The sequence below is a fragment of the Capra hircus genome, chromosome 25, assembly GCF_001704415.2.
Source record: "Capra hircus breed San Clemente chromosome 25, ASM170441v1, whole genome shotgun sequence".
NCBI classification, from domain to species: Eukaryota; Metazoa; Chordata; class Mammalia; order Artiodactyla; family Bovidae; genus Capra; species Capra hircus.
The window spans coordinates 21722078-21740477 of record NC_030832.1 but is presented as its reverse complement, the minus strand read 5'-3'; the positions used below and the strand labels follow the sequence as shown (position 1 = coordinate 21740477).

Genomic DNA, 18400 nt, shown 5'->3' with positions numbered 1-18400 from the left:
GGCCTCTCAGATCATGTTTGTTGTAGAAAAGATTATGGGTTCTGCTTAGTAAATAGGGATTCATCTTAACAGGACAAGAATTTCTGAAATAGCATGTAAGATGCGGTTGAGATGGATACGCAGAGGGTGAACTAGGACAGCACAGTAATTGGGCCAGAGGCCGTGAATTATCGCCTGCAACAGAGATTCCATGTTAATAGGCTCTATCTGACCCTTCAGTAAGAGAACTAGATTTAACTCTTTATTATTTTCCCCAAAGAGCCAGGCAATGTTTTGAAGAATATACAGACCAGAAGGGAACACAGGCCCGTGTGCCGTGCAGTCCAGCATTTTCTTCCTTTGAGGAGCTTCCCAGACCACAGCTGCCTTTTGGAGCATCCATCCCTGTTCCAGGAATGGATGGAAAAGCGACCTGTCCTCCTGGCCATAGCTAACTGGATCTCATGATCCCTGAGCCATACTGGCCCATCAATCTTTTTCCTAGGGCTTTAAACTCTAGGCTATTCTAGATTGGGGGATTCGATTGAGAACGGAGAAGTGCTGGAAAGCTGAGGGAGGTGCTGCTGAGGCACAGTCACAACAAGAGACATCAGCAAGAAGCTGGGGTGACAGACGGGGGGGTCCCCAGCTTGAAGACAATGATGGCTGGGTTCCTGGAAGCTTCTCATCCCAGCTGCACTTCCTGCCTTTGGAATTTGGGAGATACACAGAAAACATACCCTGTCTGCCCAATAAATCCCCCCTTTCCTCACTTTGGCTTGACAAGAAAACTTGAAATTCCAAATGTTTCACTTTCTTTGATACAATTTATTTTATTGGGAAAACAGACTCTTACACTTTCTTGTTCTGTAACGTACTATCTCCTGAGGGGTGAATTGGGGCTTATGTGGTGGCTCAGTGGTAAAGAATCTGCCTGTCGATGCAGGAGATGTGGGTTCAATACCCAGGTCAGGAAGATTCCTTGGAGGAGGAAATGGCAACCCATCCAATATTCTTGCCTGGGAAATCCCTTCAAAGAGGAGCCTGGCAGGCTATAGTCCATGGGGTCGCAAAGAGTCGGACATGACTGAGCAACTGAGCTCCACACACAAGGGGTGAAAATCGGGGCTACAGAAAAGCAGCAAGTCACTTCATTGATGAGAGACCTGGATGAATTCAGAAAGTGACTTGGGAAGATGAGTTGGCAAAAATACTCAGCAATAAGAATTGCATACGAAAGACTGGGGGCTGGGAGGAAGGAGCCACAATTGGGATAGAACCAAAGAGAAGGCAGGAATCCAAGATCAGACAGCAAATGTCAAAAGGTTCTCTGGAAAAGGATTAAGGGAACAGGTAGCAAAGACTTTGAGCTATCTGTGAACCATATGATAAAAGGACTCACCATATGGTGCAGGAAGATAGCAGAGCAGGTTGAAGTAAAGGGAAGAGCTTTTGTCTGTAGGATTATATAACCACTTCTAATGTATGGACGTATATGTATGCATGTGAATCCATACCACTAATGAGATTAAAATTAGGATAGACTCCCACAACGGGAGCTCCGAGACTTTAGAAAAGGCCTTTGTTACTGGTAGAAACTAAACTGCCTTTTTATCTCTTCAGGCAATTTCTTCCTGGGGTAACGCAATGCTTTACTTGGATCCGGGAGAAGACACTGGAGTCTGGGGGTGGAGCTCTGCATTTTTCTCTCTCGTGCTCAAACTCAAAGCACATGCTAGTTAAGTACCCCAGCAGCTTTTGGGGAGAGAGCTTGACAGTTGCACTGTTGGGCCACTGGTGTCAGCAGCCAGGGCCAACTCAAGCACACTGGGCACCACGATCTTTTCAGGGGCTCATGAAAGTATTTTTCATTTCTTTCCAAATCACAAGGAAAAAAATTAACTTCTAAGCTGAAGAAGATGCTTTAACATGCAATGTTAATATATTTGTCCTTGTATCAGTTGTAAGATAGTTTCACACTTTTTTTTCTTCATGATATAAGGAAGAGCCCATGAAGTCTTCATTTTAAATGGTTTCAAAACAGACTAACAGCATGGTGGAGATGAGTGGACCCCAAAGTAGAGAAAAGTGCTATTAGAGATGGAAAGAGGCAATTGGAATCATAAAACCTGATTTCAAGTCCTGGTCCTAGCTGTGTGGTCTCAGGGAGGTCGCTCAGCTTCTCTGACTTACAGTTTCCAAATAGGTCTCATAGGGTCAATATCAGTAACTACCTTGCAGGGCTGTGGTGAGAATTAATACATGGGATCCATGTAAACCCATAGCTTGGGGGCTTCCCTGGTGGCTCAGTGGTAAAGAATCTGCCTGCCAATGCAGCAGACGCAGGTACGATCCCTGGTCCCGGAAGATCCCAATGTCTTGAAGCAACTAAGCCCATGCATCACAACTATTGAGCCCGTGGTCTAGAGCCCATGCTCCGCAACAAGAGAGACACCGCAGTAAGAAGCCTGTGCACCGCAACTACAGCAGCCCCTCCTCGCCACCAGAGAAAACCCCACAATGAAGATCCAGCACAGTCAAAAATAAACAAATAAAATTATTCAAAAAAATAGCATGGTCCCTGGCAATTAGTATGAGCTCAATGGAGGCAACGGAGATGGGTGAGTGGAACTGCACAGGGCGGGGATGGCTGACAGAGCTGGTGAGGGTTAGAAGAAATGAAAGTTGACAGTTGAAAAGAAACCAGCTGAAAAGTTACTGCACACACTGGAGATGCCTCCCAGCCTTGGAGGATCTCACGAGCAAAGCCTGCAGAGGAGGTGAGAAGGGCAGACACTGGAAGGGAGGAGCGAATTCTCAGAAGCCCTCCTAGGAATCCCTGCCGACGAGCGATGGCACACAGACAGGTGATGGACAAACACGGAGCGAGGAAGGAGAACAGAAGAGTGGGAGCCTTCCAGCATGACGGGCATGCTGTCTGTCTAACGGCAGAGGCTCAGTCTGAAAATAAGGCATGCAAACTCTGTTTACACTTGGAGGGAAAGAGAAAGGGGTAGAGGATGAGAAAATACAAGGGGTCAACAGTTAACCTTCTAGAATATATTCGTGACATGGTGAGACGACCACTGTTGAGACTAGAAATGCAAGTGTTCAAAGCATCAAGCAGTTAAGAGCCTCCGATCACACATATTCAAACCAAACCCGGTCTGTTAAATGCCCCTGACTAGCTCTCTGACACTCATTTCAACTGCCTGCATCTCATTTCCTCAACTGTAAAATGGGGGTATTAGCAGCTATATTACAGCAGAAGCGTAAGCCAATACATACAAAGCCTTTACAACAAGCCTGGCATTGAGTGAGGACTCAAAATGTTAGGTGATAGCATCAGCCTCTTCACCACCACCACCACGAGAATATATGTTCCACGAAGGCAGATAATTTTGCCTGTTTTGTTCACAGTCATTTTCTCTGCACTTATGGTACCGTGCAGGGCCCTGTGGGGCTTGTGGGCACAAGGTCTTTCTGTGTCCCCCACTTCTTTGATTACAGGAAACAACCTTCATTTGACCTACATGACCTTCCCTGAGTTCTAATGGGCAGACTCAAGCAGTTGTTAATTAGGAAAGGGAGGGGATGGGAGACCAGGGAGAAACAGTGAAGAGCAACCTTGGGGCAAGGTCCTGTTTCCGCATCAAGGGATATACACAACAATATCTTTGAGCTATTTTGCAGATACTGAAACCCCGTCCAGGTGGGGGAAGTTAACAATTAACAGTGGTATGCTGCCCACAAGCATGCAGACCCCAGACCAGCTGGACTGAAGGTCGGTGATGTTGACTCCTACTTATCTCACCACGAACCCTTAGAAGAATATCCACAAGCTTGATCACGCCCTCTGTGAACAACAATTACTGTAAAACTTGTCACTATCTTCCCCAAGTGGGGGCACTTGGTTCAGACGGCATTAGCCTGCTATGTCCCCCTTTGCCCGGAAAAGCAATAAACCTTTGCTTTTTTACTTTACCCAAAACTCTGTCTCCAAGATTTGATTTGGCACTGGTATACAGAGAAGCCGAGCTTTCAGCATCACCTAGAAGGCTGCCTGACACGTAGTGAATGATCAATTAATACTTGTTGAATGAATAAATCCTTAATTATACCATCAGTAGGCAGTTATTATAAGAATGATGACTTCTTCCAGGTACGGGTTTCAACCTTAGCCCCAATTCCTTTCCTTCATGTCTGCCCGCTGCTTTCATAAGCAGCCACCATGCCTCCCTCTCAGATCTGGAGAGTTAGGAGCTATGAGATCACTGATAATGGGTGAAGCAGAGGTTGCTGAGGGGAGAAGTCACAGGGCAAAAGGACAAGGCAGAGGTGAGTGGGAAGGAAGTGGAGGCAGCAAATCTCAAAAGAGCAGTTTGATTTTCTGATATAGTCAGTGAGTAAAGGACAAGAAAGGGAAAGTCAAGATCACAGAAAACATCTTGGAGGATTCAGGAAACGTTGAGCATGCTCCTTATCTAAAGGAGAGGATATAGGGGAGAGGAAAGATCAGAGACTTTCTGTACCTTCTGGAGATAAACAAAAATGCAACAAAAGGCTTCATGTTCTTAGGAATACAATGGTAACTGAAGTACCAAATTGTCATGTGAGTGAAAGACCTTTAAGACAGTTTTCTTTTCGTAAAATGTGGTATTTGTACCATCAGCAATACAAGGACAAAATTATTTTTCTTTTGATAAATTCTCCTAAGATATATTAAAACAAATATGTAACTGCTAGATCAAGCCTGTGATTTCACATACATTATCACTTAGGGCAATGCTAAGAAGAAGAGAAAGAGGTCAACTAAATCATTTTAAGAAAACATATTTAAGATAATATAAAGGGAGTACATACATGTTTCAAAAAATTACAGGTGCATGAATAGTTAATAGCTGGGAAACTTGGTCGAGGCTATACTCAACCCTGTTATACAGTCTGAATCTTGAGCTATGGGAGATGGCATCAGCACCCTGGAGAGTGGTACACAAATACTGAGTCTCCGGGGGCCACTGGGTTAACCCCCAACAGCTGCCTCAGTGACATTCAGGCACTTAATATCATCAGCCTCTTGGTCACTACTCGAGGAAAGTCAGACACCAGAAGAAGCTGAATGGCTTTCTCTCTCACCTCTTGGCTTTTTATTTTTGATCATCTTCGATGCATTTAAAGCAAAAGACTTGAATGGGGCTTTTGGAAGAGATAAAAGTAATACCTGCTTTTCCGAAGACTTTCCACTTTTCCTTTTAATTTCATAAGCTGCTGACTTCTTCCTACTTGATTTATTCCTGGCTTATGCTATGCTTCAGGAAAAGCAGCACCTGGCATGTTCCATGATTTGAACACAAGGAAATGTCATCAAGAGAGGCTTAATGGTTTTTGTTTGTGGGGCATGAAAAATGAGGAGTTCTAAAGGTTAAAGTCAGAAGGTCTTTCTTGTCACCAAGAAAAATTCCAACCAGAGCTGAAAAGGAGGGATTATGGCTGAGGCCACTATCCTCCCACCAAAACTGCTCTCCCAGCATCCCTTGCTCTGAGGCACGTGACTGAATTCTCTGTAACAGCATGTAGGCAGAAGCGACGGGTACCACATCCACATCAGGGCTTTTTAGAAGCAGCTTGCGCCTCCTCTGTACTCTCTTTCCCCTTCCGCTCTCTGAGTATGGACAAAAACAAGGCTGTAGGGACTGATGGAGCCGTGTAAGGTGGAAGGAAGCTGGGTCACTTAATCACCATATGGAGAGCGTGGGCAAGGCCAGAGACACCCGTCTTGGACTTTGCATGAATGAACACTGGACTTCTACTGTGTCTGGATCAGTACAGATTTAGGGGGTCTGTTTGCTATGACAGCTGAATCCACCCTACCTAGTTTACGTGTTTGGCTGCCACACAGATCAACCAGGCCTGGCTTGCAGTGGGGTCAGGAAGAAGGGACCTTTTTTTAATTTTTCATTTTTGGCCATGCCACACATGAGATCTTAGTTCCCCAACCAGAGATTGAAACCACGGACCCTGCATTCGAAGTATGGAGTTTTAACCACTCGGCCACCAGGGAAGTCCCAGAAGAGACATTCTGAGATTTTCCATTTACTCCTTCCCCTCTTGGCACAGTTAACTTAGCTCATCCTTTAGATAAACCTCAAGAGCCTCTTTCTCCAGGAAGCCTTCCCTGACTGCAGCCAGAGCCAAGCCCACTCCCTCAGGCTCTCCCAGCATACAGCAAACATCACAGTTGTACTTTACGTCTGTCAGTGTGATGTTTTTTGATTAATGTTTATACTCCCACTAGGTTTTTAAGCATGCATTTTTCAAAACTCACAGAATGACACACTACTTCATGCATTTTGTTGTATGCAAATTTTACCTTAAAAATGATCAAAAACAAATATTGAATTCTGGTGAAATGAGGTATGTGCTAAAGAATTCAGGGCTCAAGTGTACTGATGTCTGCATTTTGGTTTGAAATGCATTAAAGATAGGTTGATGTAGAGACAAGAGGAAGGAGGGACATGTGATCAAGCATATATACAGTCAGGGACTTCTCTGGTGGTCCAGTGGTTAAGGATCTGCCTTCCAAAGCAGGGGATGCAGGTTCGATCCCTGGTCAGGAAACTAAGATCCCACATGCAGCAGAGCAACTGGGCCTCGGAGCCATAACTAGTGAGCCCAAGAGCTGCAATGAAAGATCTTGCAAGATGCAACTTAAGACCCAATGCAGCCAAACAAATAAATATTTAAAAAACAAAAAAGCATATATAGTCAAATGCTAAATGTAGAATCTAGGTATTGGGTATTACGGATGCTCACTGTATAATTCTTTCAACTTTTCTGTATTTAAAAAATTTTTTCCTAATAAAATCTTGGGGGGGACGTCCAGTGATAGTAGGGGCTCTGAGTATATTACCTAAATAAAATGATTCTGTGTACAGTTTATTTTACACTACTAATCATAGTGTTCTGTGATTTGCTTCTATTTTTACTTGATACTATGTCATGGATGTCTGTCCACAATGACAAACAGAGATATGAAAGACAGAAAGACCATATTCGTTTGAAAGTATCATGGATGCACCATTATATGTTTAACTTTCATACTACTGATGAACATTTGGGCTATTTTCATTTTTTCTACTTCTGATCATTTCCTGTGATAGATCTTTTGTGCTGCTGGATTTGAGCTTTCTTATGTTACCTATATGTCCACCATGACATGTACCTGCCCTCCCTACCCCCCTAAGTCCCCCAGTTGGCCAGTACCGACATGAGCATGAGTCCACAAGTATAAGGAAATAATACGAAAACCCTCACTCAAACTTCCCCGCATAATTTTCTAAAAAGATCTGGATCAGGCAAATCATCACCACAGGCACATCTGAAGTGTCAGAAGGCAAGTGATATTAGCATTAATTAAATAGTCAATGGATATTCATCACAGTCCAGGCATGCACGTGTGCGTGCGTGCATACTAAGCTGCTTCAATCATGTCTGACTCTGCATGATCCTCTGGACTGTGGCCCTCCAGGCTCCTCTGCCCATGGGATTCTCCAGATAAGAATACTGGAGGGGGTTGCCATGCCTTCCTCCAGGGGATCTTCCTGACCCAGGGATTGAACCCGTGTCTCTTATGTCTCCAGCGCTGGCAGGTGGGTTCTTTACCACTAGCACCACCTAGGAAGCCCATTTATCATGGTAGCACTTAAGAATTAGGGGAATCAAGTTTATAATGTAAATAGTTGTATTTGCACTACGTATATACCTTATCAGGTCTTTTCAAATGGTTCAGTGGTAAAGAATCTGCCTGTAATGCAGGAACTGCAGGAGGCGAAGGTTTGATTGTAGGTTGGGAAGATTCCTGGGAGGAGGAAATGGCATGCCACTCCAGGATTTTTGCCTGGAGACTCCCTTGGACAGAGGAGCCTGGCGGGCTACAGTCCATGGGGTCACAAAGAGTGGGACACGACTAAGCAACTGAGCACACACAGACCACACACACATATATAACTTATCAGGGACTTTCTCTGTTTACTTTATAAACTTCACTTGTATAATTGGTCTGGACAGTGCCCATCTGTCCAAGCTACATATTTGCTGCACAATTTTAACCACAGAAATCACTCAACAACCACAGAGATTAAATTCTTGAAAAGTGTAAAGGTTGGCAAAGCAGAAATGAAAGGTTCAAGAAATCATAAAAGGGACTTTCCTGGTGGTCAAGTGGTTAAGAATACATCTTGCAATGCAGGGGACAAGGGTTCGATCCCTGGTCGGGGAACTAAGATCCCACGTGCCGAGAAGCAACAAAGCCCATGCACGGCAACTGCTGAGCCCTCGCAGTCCAGAGCCCACGCGCCTCAACTACAGAGTCTGCGTGCCACAATGAAGAAGCTACATGCCACAACTGAGGCTCGACACAGCCTAACAGATAAGTATATAAAAAAAGAAATCATAATAAATTGAGCAAAAGATCCAACTATAAAAATAAACATTAAACAACAAAAGAATAATACAAGTAAATGCTCTGTAACAAGAGTTCTAGAGAGCATCCGTCTCCAAGGAAGGCAGAGATGCTGAGATGCCCTGCCCTCGTATGATGACCCTCCCGGGGAACACTCTCTCGTGGCCAGGAAAGCAAACTAACTCTCCGAACTGTGCCTCCTGTTCAAGTTTTTGAAACAGAGCTTACTCATTCGGAACTCAACGGCCTTCGCACTTGCTTTGTCCCTTGCTTCATTTTCACAGGTCTTAGCAAAACACTTGTGTCACTCCCTAGTCGCTCCACAAATTAGTGCCGTGCTGAACAGCAGGTTTTTCTGAGCCATATCTGACACCGTGGGCCTGGGGGAGGGGAGGTATGAACAGATTACCCAAAGGTCCACGTCTTTCATCTTTGAAAGGGGGAGCATTACTGCTGCTGTGTTCTTCCGTGTCCAGGATTTAATGTATATAGCCTACAAGATTACAAAACAGTAAAAAGTAGACATTCAAATATAAAACCACATTCATTTAAAACCGTGGTCGGGCAAAACGCAAGTTGCCCAGGATTGTTCTATGTTTTAAAGGATGGCAGAGGTTTTTGTTATTCTAGTTGCTTTCATGACATACTGTTGTTTTCCTCCGTGATTCATCTGATGCCACATCCCAGACTGGAACAGAACTCTCAATTATTATAACCGTTTCCATGGAAATGCATGATTTATTCTCTCTAATTCCCTCACTGTTCCCCAAGGACCTGCTCTCCAATTCCTCTACACCCCCCACCCCCACCCCAAGCCTAGTCCTTTTCACAACACCCTCCGGAACTTCCACTCCTTAGTCAAAAGCTTTCCAATCAGGGTTTCCCTGGTGGCTCAGTGGTAAAGAATCCGCCTGCCAATCGGGCACAGGTTCGATCCCTGGTCGGGGAAGATCCTACATGCTGCAGAGCAACCAAGCCCGAGCACCACCACTACTGAGCCTGGGTTCCAGAGCCCGGGAGCTGCAACGACGGAAGCCCAAGCGCCCTAGAGCCCAGTGCTCCACAACAAGAGAAGCCACCCCAATGAGAAGCCTGCCCACCGCAACCAGAGAGTAGCCCCCCTCCTCGCTGCACCTAGAGAGAAGCCCATACAGCAATGAAGCCCCAGCACAGTCAAAGAAAAACCTCTCCAATTGCTGAGTGACCCAAAAGGTGAAGAACTGAGTGTGCAGTCTGCCAACTTTTGAGACAACAAGGACAAGAATAAACATGCACATTTATATTTGTTAAATTAGCAGGGAGAAAACTGGAAAGATACAAATTAAATCAACGAAACAGCTTATATATGGAGGGGCAGTAGCAGGGAGGGGGCACAGAAAGATGTGAACCTGGGTGGGAGCAAGACTTCCCAGTGTTTACCCGTCTAATATCCTTTTCATTATGAACCATGTGAATATACTGCTTATTAAATATGTAATTTAATTTTTAAAACTGCCTGACAGCCTCAGCTTATTAGAACCTCTTCTTCATGTAGGCCACCTTCTTCCTTGTCATCATGGAAACCACCCCATCTTTGAAATCCAAATGCCCCGAGAGTCCTTCTAGCATTTTAAATCTCTTGGCCTTGGGACTTCCCTGGTGGTCCAGTGGCTAAGACTCCGTGCCCCCAATGCAGGGGACCCAGGTTCAATCCCTGGTCAGGGAAATAGATCCTGCACAGCGCAACGAAGTTCGAATGCCACAATAAAGACCCCTTATGCCCCTGGAGAAGGGCATGGCGACCCACTCCAGTATTCTTGCCAGGGGAATCCCCAGGGACAGAGGAGCCTGGCAAGCTATAGAGAGACCTGAGACATGACTGAGAGACTAAGCATAGCACAAGCCGTTAAATAAATAAATCTTAAAAACTAAAAAGCTTCCAGAAAGAAAGAGTAGAACATCCACAAACGAGCAAGAATCAGGGTTTTGGAATCCAACTCCTTTCTCCTTAAAAAAAAAAAAAAAAAAAAAATCCCTTGGCCTCATCCACTTGTTTCTCACCCCTAGGCCTCTAGACTTCTTTCCCACACCAAGGTAATAAGCCTCTTCCTGCTACGACTTCCTCCGGTCTAGATGCCACTGTTACTCATTCATTCAGTACAGTTTTCCTGAGTACCTACTAGAACAGCCTCTGCTGAATCTGCAGTGGACACCCCTCTCCCCTGAAAGCCTGACTCCCTTATTACCGCGATCTTCTAGGGCTAATCCCCATCCTTAGCTCAAACCCACCATCTATTGAGGCTACTCCGTCTCCACCCTCAGGCCTCTCAGAGCTGCTGGCAAAAGCACACAATGGCACGGGCCTCTGCCAACACCACTGCTGATTCTCTCGCCTCCCAGACCTCCAGGCGGCTCAGCAATCTTACTCTGCGCTCCTACTCTCTAGGCCCACTCCCTGCCAAGGCTCTTCCACTTCCGCGCCATCATCTCAGGTTTCTTATTCCCCTGCAGTAGCAGGACGGACCTTGCGGCCCTTCACGAAAATCCGTGCATTCAGTCTAGGTCCTGAACGAATTCAACCCACAGGCACTGCAAGTAGGCTGGTGAACAAGACACAGCTCCTGGCTCTTGCGGCGCTCAGATCTTAGAATGAGGGGACAAATGAACAGACAAGCCAGAGAAGTATCCGCTGGTGGTGGGTGCTGGGAGAGCTAAATATAACGGAGAATGAATGCGTGGCTCTTTTGAGCGGTGGTCAGGGAAGGCTTCTCAGAAGAGGTGACATCTAAGTAGAGAGGGAAATGACAAGAAAGAGCCAGTTCTGCAAAGAATAAAGGAAGGGAACAGCATCACAGAAGCGCTAAGGGAGGAAGGAGCTTTGTACGTTTCAAAGAACCTCCATGTGGCCCAAGCACAGTGGGTGATGGGGAGAAGGAAAGGAAAAGAAGGCATCAAACAGAGAACAAGGATCAGAGTTTAAAGAGCGATGTAAGCCCAGGACACAGGATAGAATGTATTCTGTTTATGAAGCCACTGGAGGATTTCAAGCAGGGGAGTGATTTGACCCAATGTAAAGTTTTTAAAAATAACTATGGCTGCTGCATGGAAGTGTATTAACTACAGGTCACCAGAGTGGAAGCAGGGTAACCATTTGGGAACATCTGCGTGGTCCAGGTGGTAATGTATGGTATAAATTAGGACTGAATTAGTGAAGATGGAGAGAACTCAGTAAATTCATGATACGTTTTGTAGGAGGACCTATCTAGACTCACTATTATGCAGGCCTGTGGTAAGAGGGGGGCCAAGGAGGAGTAGAGGATAATTCCCAGATTTTTGATTGAAGCTATAGAGATGGGGAAGAAATTTGATATTTTTTGCACACCTGAGTTCATGGAATGAGATTGATGTGAGACGTGGTGGTGGCACACACAGGGATTAAAGGACTCAAAACAACACTAAACAAGTCAGGAATACTTATAACGCAATCTCAGCTTCAGTAAAACAGCATCTCCTGGTGTCTATAAAAGCATCCAGAATCGCCCTACAAGTCCCAGAGACATCCTTCAACCATGCAGCTGTTTGAAAAGAACCACTTCCATTCTCAGCCGCAAGAGTGATCTTTTCCGAAACCGAATCTGATCATGTCACTTCTCTAAGATTCTCAATGGCTCCCCACTGCATTGTGAGTCAAATCCAAACTCCTCATCACTGCTCTTAAGGCTCTGCAAAATCAGGCCCCTCCCACCTCTGCAACCTCACATCCCACAACCTCCCCCAGCTCAAGGCATTTTGCCCCCAGCACCTTCTGACAGTGCCTAGAATGTGCCCAGCCCTTCCCTACCTCAGGGTCTTTGCACTTGCCATTCTCTCTGCTGCAAACCATCTTTCCTGGGTCTCTGAACGTATGGCTGGTTAATTCTCAACCTTCAGGTCTCAATTTCTACATCACTTTCTCAGTCTGAGTAGGTCATTTCTTTTTTAAAAACTTACTTTTTAATCAGAGTATGATTGCTTTACAGTGATGTGCTAGTTTCTGCTGTACAATAACGTGAATCAGCTGTAAGTATATATAAAACCCATCCCTCTTGAGCTTCCCTCCCCCCCCCCCGCCCCCCGCTCCATCCGACCCCTCTAGGTCATCACAGAGCACAGAGCTGAGCTCCCTGTGCCATTCAGCACAGGGTACCGCTAGCTATCTACTTTATACATGGTAGTGTATTTATGTCAAAGATACTCTCTCAATTCGTCCCATGAGTGGGTCCCTTCTTTATCTGCCTGTGACACAGCGCTCCATTTATTTCCTTCACAGTACTGCTTACCAACTGGAGTGTAGCTCTATTTACTTTTCACTCTCTCCCTCCCTGGAACATAAGCCCCATATGAACAGCGAATGTGCCTGCCTTGTTAACTGGTTCCTTCTGCAGCAGGTGCCTCCACCCAGCCACACTGTACCTTGCCAAAGCTGCCTTTCCCCAGCACCATCAGGAAGTTAAAATCGGTCAGTTTCATCCGGTCCCTGTTGCCGTTGTTGTCAAATTTGGAGATGGTGTTGGTCGTCTTTTCTTCGGGAGTCTTGGGCCCAGGACCGATCTTGGCTCTCTGGAGGGAGAAGCACACAGAAGACATTGTCAAAGTTGGAGGATGCCTGTGTTACGTGTTCAAACTCAAGCGCGGTGGCAAGCTGTGGACCCTGCAACTTATGCCCCTGACTCGGTGAAAAGCACAGCCCAGTATCCACAGTGCAAACTCAAAATGTGGAGGCCAGACTTGGCACCTCCGTTTTTCTTTTACCCCTCGTTCTCACCCACTACCAGAAGCTGTCATTGCTTCCTCCCAGCTGTCTCGAGAATTCCTTCCCCCTTCCATCTCCACCTGTCATCATCTCTCACCGGGACAACCCACCCTGGTTCCCTCCACACTGGGCTTTACATGCAGCAACTGTGACTTTCACGGCTTCCCTGGTGGCTCAGATGGTAAATAATCTGCCTGCAATGAAGGACACTCGGGTTTGATTCCTGGATTGGGAAGGTCCCCTGGAGAAGGGAATGCCAACCCACTCCAGTATTCTGGCCTGCAGAATTCCAAAGACAGAGGAGCCTGGTGGGCTACAGGCCATGGGGTCACAAGGAGCTGGACAAGACTGAGTGGCTAATACACACACACTGTGACTTCCGCTTCTTCACACTCAACCAAGTCAACCAAGCTTAAAATGCTTCAGTAGTGACCCATCATTTTTAAGATTCTCGGTGCTTTCACGGGCCCAGACGACCCAGTCTGATCAGGCTCTACCCGCTTTTCCAAGCTCGTCACTTCTTGGGTCCTTCTTCCCTACAAACCCGGCTTCATTGTCCTTTCACATCCTTGAGTCCCAGGGCCCTCCTACCTCAGGGCCTTTACACTTAATGTTGCTCCCGTGTGGATGATTATTCTCTCCCCTTCACCAACCTAGTTACCCCCTGCTCGACATTCTCACTTCCTCGGGGAAGTCTTTCTGGATTCTCTGTCTGGATAAGATGTCCCTATCTGCTCCCTTCATCCACCTCACTTTCCATTTATGCTGCAGGTAACGGTTCGCTTGTTTTCCCAACAGACCAGAAACCTTCCAGGGCAGGGAGTATGTCTTATATTCCACAAAATCCCAGACAACCAGCAAAGTTTCCAGCTACATATTTTGTAGGATGAATGGATGGGTGAGGCCCATGTTGGTCCTCAATGCAATCAGGGAGAGGCTTGCTGTTATGAGTAGCAGAATGATGCCTCCGAATGACAGCAAATTCCATGAAATCAGGGGAGAATAGGAGACCAGCATATTTATAATTGGAGTCTAAAGATGCAGGGGGGATGTCCTGTAGGACTGAGCCCTTAACCTGTGAGGTTTGTGCTGACTCTGAGCAGCTAGTGTCCAAACTGAATTAAACTGCAGAACACCTAGTTGGTGTCCATAGAGAACTGGAGAATTTCTTGGGATGGGAAACCCACACGCTTGGCGTAGGACGTACTATGAGCATGTTAAGTTTTCCTCCGTGGGGTATGCAGTTTTTCGCACCTAGCTTCTCTCACTCATCATAATGGTCCTGAAATTCACTCACGTCATTTGCTGTTTGCACTAATCAGTGGTTTGCTTTTGTACTGCTGAGTAGCACTCACTGTTTAAGTTCATCCATTCTCTTGTTTACAGGCATTTGTGTTGTCTCCGCATGTTGGCTACTAGCAAGGCATTCGAGAGGATTCTTGGTCCAGTTATTTTTTAATAATGATTTGTCGAGATTTAAGTGTCTCTAGGACAACCCAGTGTAAATAAATACCCAGTGAGCAGTTGTATCCTGTGGGTTTCAGGTTAAGAAATGACATAAGAACTGGAGATGGATTTGAGGGTTAAGGCATGGAGGGGGTAGTTAAAAGCAGATCACGAGGGAAACTGCAAACAAGAGAAGAGCTTAGGGACCTCCCTGGTGGTCCAGTGGTTAAGACTTCACCTTTCAAAGCAGGGAGTGTGGGTTCACTCCCTGGTCAGGGAGTTAAGATCCCACATGCCTTGGGGGCAAAAAACCAAAACATAAAACAGAAATAATTTGTAACAAATTCAATAAAGACTTTAAAAATGGTTCATATTAAAAAAAAAGGAAAACTTTTAAAAAAAGAAAGAAAAGAGTCGAGAACAGAAACCACATTGCTTTTGGAGGCCATGTCTTCCCATCATCCCAAATCCTCACCCTCCAGCTCCCAGAGATCTTCCTCCCAGGCTGTCCTGATCCAAACACATCCCCTCCCTCCCTCCTGCCCCACTATCTCCCTCCCACCCCACCATCCCCTTGCTTTGTTATGATGTCTCTGAACCCTGATTCGGGGCCCACCTGATTCACACACTCCGATCTCCAGCCCATGAAGATCCATGTCCTGACCGTGCCTGGTCCCCAGTCCCTGTTCCAGCCCTGAGATCTGCTTCCCTCCACCTGCAGGGCCCAGCACACCCTCCAAAGGGGAAGGAGTGAGGCAGGCTCACTCTCCCATTTCTCCCTTTGATTGCTTAGAGGAAATTTTTTTTTTTTCCTGTTCTTCAAGGAGCAGCAAGCAGGAAACAGCTTCATTCCTCAGTCCTGCAAGCAACCTTCTCTCTTCTGAATTCCACACTCCATCTCACTTTGCTTGTGTGACTTTCCTCTTAGGCAAAGTGGCCTTATGCTGTAGACAGATGTCTGTGTCCTCCCCAAAGCTGACACATGCTGACATCCTAACCCTCAAAGGTGATGGTGTTAGGAGGTGGGGCGTATGGGAGGGGATTAGGTCATGAGGGTGGAGCCCTCATGGATGGGATTAGTGCCCTGATTAAAGAGACCCTAGAGAGTTCCTTTGCCCCTTCCACATGCGAGGACATAGTGAGAAGACGGCTATGAACCAGGGAGCAGACCCTCACCAGACAACAATTCTGCCGGCACCTTGATCCTAGACTCTCCAGCATCCAGAACCATGAGAAATGAATGTTGCTTAAGCCACAGTCTATGGCTTTTTGTGATCAGAGCCTGAACTAAGAATGTTATCTTAGCCTCTAGATGCTAGATCAGAAGTCTAATAGCCTGTTGGCCTGGTCTGCACTAATATTTAAATTGTTTGGCTTGTGATAAAAATTAGGAGCTGCTGCTGCTGCTAAGTCCCTTCAGTCATGTCCGATTTTTTGTGCGACCCCATAGACGGCAGCCCACCAGGCTCCCCCATCCCTGGGATTCTCCAGGCAAGAACACTGGAGTGGGTTGCCATTTCCTTCTCCAATGCATGAAAGTGAAGTCGCTCAGTCATGTCCAACTCTTAGTGACCCCATGAACTGCAGCCCACCAGGCTCCTCCATCCATGGGATTTTCCAGGCAAGAGTACTGGAGTGGGGTGCAGGTGCCCTGTTAAAAACCCAAATCCCTGCTTCTTCTGAAGAAGTAGATCTGGCAACACTGGGCCCATCCATAAGGCACCGTGCCTGTAGACAGGACATTCGGGCTCCAGTTTATCTCGTTTACCGCTCTCGCCACCAGCCCTGCTATCTCACACCAAGCTCTCCCCACTCCTTGTTATCTGCCCAGATCCTAGACACTTTTGGGCTTGTGATCTTTGGAGGACAAGAATCCTGTCCTGTGTCCCTCTGAACTCCCAGCCACCTCGTGCCTAGCAAGGTCCTCCAGCAAAGAGCAAACACATTTTAAAACTGAGGCCCAAATTTAAATGATCTTCTGCCTTGCTGGGCTGGATGTGCCTTCAGAAACAGGATACACTAATGGCTGCCTTTTCATGTCTGCAATTTAGAGCCCGAGGACTCAGTGCTCAAAGAGAGAGCAGACAGAGGCGCTTCTGAGAAAGAGCCCTGCCTCTTACCAGGCTGCACCAGGGGAGGTTGAAGGCACCAGGGCTCCGTTTCAGACGAAGAATGCCTGTCTTGGCTTAAACTAAACTCCTCCACCACCCCTACCCTCTGCAAGGAGCTCCTAGGGCACTTTTGTACCCAACAGTGGTGGCAGAGACCCCAGTAGGCTATGAGTCCACGTTGATGCTCTGAACCCCCAAGCAGCCCTTCCAAAGACCAGGAGGGGAAGGTCTGGAGCATTATTTATTCTGTATGTATTCTGGGAGGATGATAATGATGGGCTGACATCTGAATAATATCACATGCCAGGCTGGTTTATTTATTCAGTTTTTTTATTTGGCTGCACCAGGTCTTAGTTGTGACATGTGGCATCTAGTTCCCTGACCAGGGGTGGAACCCCAACCCCCTGCACTGGGAATGCAGAGTCTTAGCCACTGGAGCACCAGGGACGTTCCCAGACTGTTTAAAGTGCATCGCTTCATTCACTGCCATAGACCCTCCAGAGAGCAGAAGTATCATGATACCCCCACTTTGCAGATGGGGAATCAAAGGCTCAGAGATAAAGTAACTTGCCTTCAGCACCCAGCCAGGAAGGGACAGAGCTGGGATTCAAATGCAGGCAGACTGGCTCTCGAACCACCTGAACAGCACAGGCTACGCTGCACAGATGTAGCCCCAGTCATCCAGCCAAGACCCATCGGCGGCACCCCCCTCCTCTCTACACCTGGGCTGCTGGCCGCTGACACCTGTGACTCTGTCTACAGGCTCACTTCCTGACTGCAGGAACAGGTATAGTCCACTGGCAGGTCAAGTTGAAACCGCTGGCAAGTTAATTCCCCAGAAGCAGCCAGTGATGGAAGGGGGACTGGTGGATAATAATTCAGCTGCCTGCTCCTTGACTGGAAACCCTGCGGCCCATGCTAAACCCCAGCTAAAGCAGGATTAAACCCCAGGTGCCCACAGTGGTATCCTGCTGATAGTACATCCTTTCCCAACTCGCTTCCTCTCCCTGCCTCACTTCTTCACTACGCTAGATGCTTCCTGGGGTCACTGCCAAGCTCTTCTGTCCATGGAATTCTCCAGGCAAGGATACTGGAGTGGGTTGCCACACCCTCCTCCAGGGGATCTTCCCAATCCAGGGCGTGAACCTGAGTCTCTTGTTTCCAGCTTGGCAGGTAGGTTCTTTACCACTAGCGCCATCTGAGGAGCCCCTAAAGAAACCATGTGCACTTGAATCCTGAGAGTCTGTTTCTGGAGAAACTCAGAGTGAGACAGTGACCAGCTGAGGGATGTTAGAAAGTTGCTTAACCTCTCTGGGCCTCAGTTTCCTCATCTGTAAAAGATAAAGGGGGATGATAGGAGTATCAACTAATCAAGGTGGCTGTAAGGATTGAATTATATGAGTTAATACTTCTAAAACACTTAATAAAAGGCACATAGTGAGCATTTTATTAAACCAAAAATTGCTCTGTAAATAGATAGCCAATGGGAATGTTCTGTATGACTCAGGAACTCAAACTGGGACTCTGGAATAATCTAGAAGGGTGGGAATGAGCAGGAGGTGGGAAGGAATGGGAGGGAGATTGGAAAGGGAGGGGATATAGGTATACCTGTGGTTAATTCATGTTGATGTG

At 46.6% G+C, this 18400-nt stretch overlaps 1 protein-coding gene across 2 annotated transcripts in view; it reads right to left on the bottom strand.

The window, feature by feature from the left end:
• Positions 1-18400, bottom strand: part of PRKCB (protein kinase C beta) — a 375680-nt gene that overhangs the window by 83138 nt on the left and 274142 nt on the right. For both annotated transcript variants that reach the window (XM_005697610.3, XM_013974872.2), the window contains exon 9: positions 12872-13018. In XM_005697610.3, coding sequence (XP_005697667.2) covers positions 12872-13018 — 147 coding nt within the window. The remainder of the gene's footprint in view (positions 1-12871; positions 13019-18400) is intronic.